At 35.8% G+C, this 3,736-nt stretch overlaps 1 protein-coding gene across 1 annotated transcript; it reads left to right on the forward strand.

The window, feature by feature from the left end:
* The first annotated feature begins 425 nt into the window (after positions 1–425).
* LOC125502915 (protein FAM234B-like) lies at positions 426–2,217 on the forward strand. Its single transcript, XM_048662394.1, has 6 exons — positions 426–759; positions 815–1,076; positions 1,132–1,241; positions 1,298–1,450; positions 1,506–1,669; positions 1,723–2,217. Exons 1-6 carry the CDS (start codon positions 532–534, stop codon positions 1,907–1,909), a joined length of 1,104 nt encoding a protein of 367 aa, XP_048518351.1. The 5' UTR covers positions 426–531; the 3' UTR covers positions 1,910–2,217.
* The last annotated feature ends 1,519 nt before the right edge of the window (positions 2,218–3,736 follow it).

A 3,736-nucleotide genomic window follows, 5' to 3' on the forward strand; every position in this document is an offset into this window, starting at 1 on the left:
GAAACCATTTCTTGAGCTGCCCTATCAAAAATATTTTAATAATAATATTTACCGACCTTCAATCGTTTTGAGTTATAACTCACAAAGACATGCAAAAGTATAACTTTATTGTTTGCATATTATATTTATTTTTGTCTGAGTCTTTTCTTTAAAACCAATTTTTTAATTAACATACATATTTGCAGTTTTATCTGATTTATTTTTTAAAACATTTGCTTATTTCCTCTGTATTAACCCCGATTAGCTATGATATAATCTTATATCTAATATAATAATGTGCATTACAAAATACTTTAACACTTTCTTTTCCAACAAAATTTTAAATTTAACTTAAAAAATACCCAACCAACTTATAGCCGCGCCCGTAATTCAGCCCAATGCTTCTTTAAAACTCCGGCGTTCTGAACGTAACCACAATATTGATTGGCGTCGACTGTCAAGAATTTAAAAATCAAAACAGAAATTATTGTGGAATCAATAAGTTCTATAAATTTAGTTATTTTTAGCTGATAGAGCATAAGAGACCTCGAAATGAAAATGGCTCATTCAATGCAAGGAATTTACTCACCGTTGCCTCAATCCTTGAGCGATTCGGACTCTGAGAAGGAAATTAGCATGGACCCTATATGCACTAGCTACAATTCAAAAAATACCAATAAGTCAGAAAATTCTTATCGACAGAACGGGAACCGCATAGGGCTGGATGAGGACACAGTCAAGATTAAACGGGGGGCCAGTAAAATGTCCACAGCTCGAAAGGTGGGTGAACAATTCCTAAACAGTGGGGCCCTTCTGGACAATCTCGTATTTCCAGCTTACATTTATTTGCTCTATCATCCTGTGCTTTTTGCCTGTGCTCATTTTTCTGTGGGTTTTGCCTTGCTCAGAGCTAAACACTTGTCCCATAAAAATTTCCAATTGGGAATATCAGCAAGAAGGCATTGAACTGAAGGGGCCAATTAATCTCGCCAGTGGGGCATATAAAACGAACTACAATCTGGTTATTATGTACAAAGGGAGCATCAACAGCGATAAAACCCTTAAACACGGCATCATTTCTCTCATGGGGTTAACAGGTAATTGATCCAAAATAAGTCCTCAAAACGTGGGTTTTTTAATATATGTATTTAGGCAATGTAGCCTGGGACTTTGAGCAAGATTCTGTTCCCATTGAAATGGACTGTAGCATTATAGATGCCAATCAGGATGGCCATTTAGATTGCCTGGTGGTGGATTTAAAAGTAACTTTAAACATTATTTATTTACCAAAAAAACATCAACTTAATGTACATTTTAGGGTCTTAAAGCCATCGAGAGTGTTTCTGGCCAAACTCTTTGGCACGCCCATTCACAAGAGGAAGCCAATCGCGTCACATCTTTGATGCATCCAATAGCTATAACCGATCTGGATAACGATGGCGTTGTGGAATTGTTATGTGTCTTAAATTCGGTAGTCTATCCAAAAACACCAAGTGACTGCTCTTACATGTATGTTCATTCCTTAGATGTACTTCCTGATTATATCGGGCAGAACAGGCGTAGCCTTAGCTAACATTCCTATTAAACATTGCGGAACGATCAAGGACATTTACAAGCCAGAGAAAAATGCCCATAGTTTTACATACAGTTGTGGAAATGCCACAGACAAACCCGTTGTGTACAAAATAGAGTAATACGATCACGTCTAAGTTTAATCGGCTGTTTAAGTCTTTAATATTTCAGCTTCGATGAATTGGCTAAGGTGTTCAGGGATTCGAGGTACGACATGCTCATTGAACAGATCGCTTTTCAACCCAGCAGCACAATTTCGGTTGCAAATAGAAAACTGACTGTAACAAATGAACCAAATTGCCCAAAGTGCCACAGTCAGCTTGCATTGTTTGACGAAAATGGCAAGGTAAGGATGTAGTTGATTCTGATTTTGGTGTTTTCAGACAGCATTCGGCTAAAAAATGACGGAAAATAAAATTGGTGTTACGGGTAAATGTTGAATATTGCCTACCTACTTTGTTCGGAAAATGTTGTGTTCAGGAACTTAAAAAATGGTGATGAATAAGTACACTCTTTTTATGAGAAATTTCCGGTGCTACCAAGCTAGAAAGGGACTGGTCTGGTCAAATCCTGATCTCTTTAATTTGCACCTTGTGTTCGTTTTTTCCCAATTTGAATTTGGAATAGTGAATATTTTTTTTCTCAATTACATTCAATGCAAAATTTTGCCTATTTGTTTCCAATTGCATTATGATTTTTTTATTATTTCGATAGCAAATGTTTATAAAATGGCCGTATGTTTGTTCGCGGACTCTTTAATCGGTATACAATTTGTCCAAGATCAGAAGCACCAATATGGGGATATCGGAAACCGTAAATAACTTGGATAAATGGGAAAAAATGGGGCAGCTAAAAGATTAATTAAATAGCGCTCTCAAATCTTTGTTACGAATTTTCGTTTCCGACTTATTTGGAAGACTGAAGTTTTCGAATCTCAATAGATTTTTTCTGGCGTTAATATCAAAGCTGGGGCGAAATCGACTACACTTTCTCAGGGCAACTGTAGGACAGCGTTAAAACCACCTAATCAGTTTTTTGTCTCAACGTTTCGGTTTTAAGAAATCTTCATCAACTTAACAACATTTTTTAAAATACGGCCCTGTTTATTTGCAGGCAAATTGTAAAAACTCTTTTCTTTCTGATCTCAACGATGTATAACAAATTGACTTTTAGTTATGTTTTGATGGACTTTTTAGCAAATATTCGAAAAATGGTAAACACGGGAATGCTTTTCAAATCTGGTACTGATATGGATATGTATTAAAATTCACTTAAAAAAACTATTAAAAATGCCTAAATAATGTAAGAAATGATCAAATGATCAAAAATATTACCCACATTTTCGAAACACAAATAGCATCTTCTAACTGTCGACTCTAAACAGGTTTGATCATATGGCGTCACACTCTCAAAAGCTGCAATAACCAATCTACCGAGTTCTTCTTCAGTTGCTTAATTCATAAACTTAATTCTTGATGATCCCAGAAAAATAAATCACGTGGAGTAATATCGGGTGACCGTGCTGGCCAGGGCGTCTCAGAACCGACAGATATTCTCTAACCCTTCTTGAGTCGTGGGCAGGCGCACCGTCCTATTGAGACCAACAATCGCGTACTTCGGCTAAAGGCAGATAGAGCGCTTCTTCTAAATAAATTTGAAGCAGATTTATTATCCTTGTTCCCAAAATTCCAGCCCATATATTAAGTCCGACCTATGTTGTGTTGGTGTCTTGACTCCCTGTATAAATGAGGATTTTGCTTGCACCAGAAATGTACATTTCTTCTGTTGAATACACCATTGCTGGAAACTAAACTTTTATCAAATACTCTCCTTTCCATGTTTCAAAATTATCCTTCTTTGCAGAGACAAAATCACTTTTTTGTATAGGAAATTTTGCCTGTAGTTTTTTAATATGTTTACTAATTTAGTCTGGTACATTTTTATCTCTAAGCGCCAAAATGTTTACAATTTCCACAATAATGATTTTTTTAAGTGATCAGAACGTAACTACCTTCACATGTTATAAATCGTTGAATTCAGAATAAAAAGAGGCTTCACAATTTGCTGTTAAACAGACGTAGTCGTATTTGTAAAAACGAAGTTGATGACAAACATTTTGGCTGCATTTTAGGTCTCAGACCGTGCCCAACTTTTCATTAACAACAACTTCTTTCCTAAATATACT

The sequence above is a fragment of the Dendroctonus ponderosae genome, unplaced genomic scaffold (assembly GCF_020466585.1).
Source record: "Dendroctonus ponderosae isolate FM_Combo_2020 unplaced genomic scaffold, Dpon_F_20191213v2 Dpon_F_20191213_1071, whole genome shotgun sequence".
NCBI lineage: Eukaryota > Metazoa > Arthropoda > Insecta > Coleoptera > Curculionidae > Dendroctonus > Dendroctonus ponderosae.

Coding starts and splice junctions, on each gene's coding strand:
- LOC125502915 (XM_048662394.1), top strand. CDS start 532: ATGAAAATGGCTCATTCAATGCAAGGAATTTACTCACCGTTGCCTCAA. Junction 1,242..1,297: donor GCCTGGTGGTGGATTTAAAA/GTAACTTTAAAC, acceptor TGTACATTTTAG/GGTCTTAAAGCCATCGAGAG. Junction 1,451..1,505: donor TGTTATGTGTCTTAAATTCG/GTAGTCTATCCA, acceptor TTCATTCCTTAG/ATGTACTTCCTGATTATATC.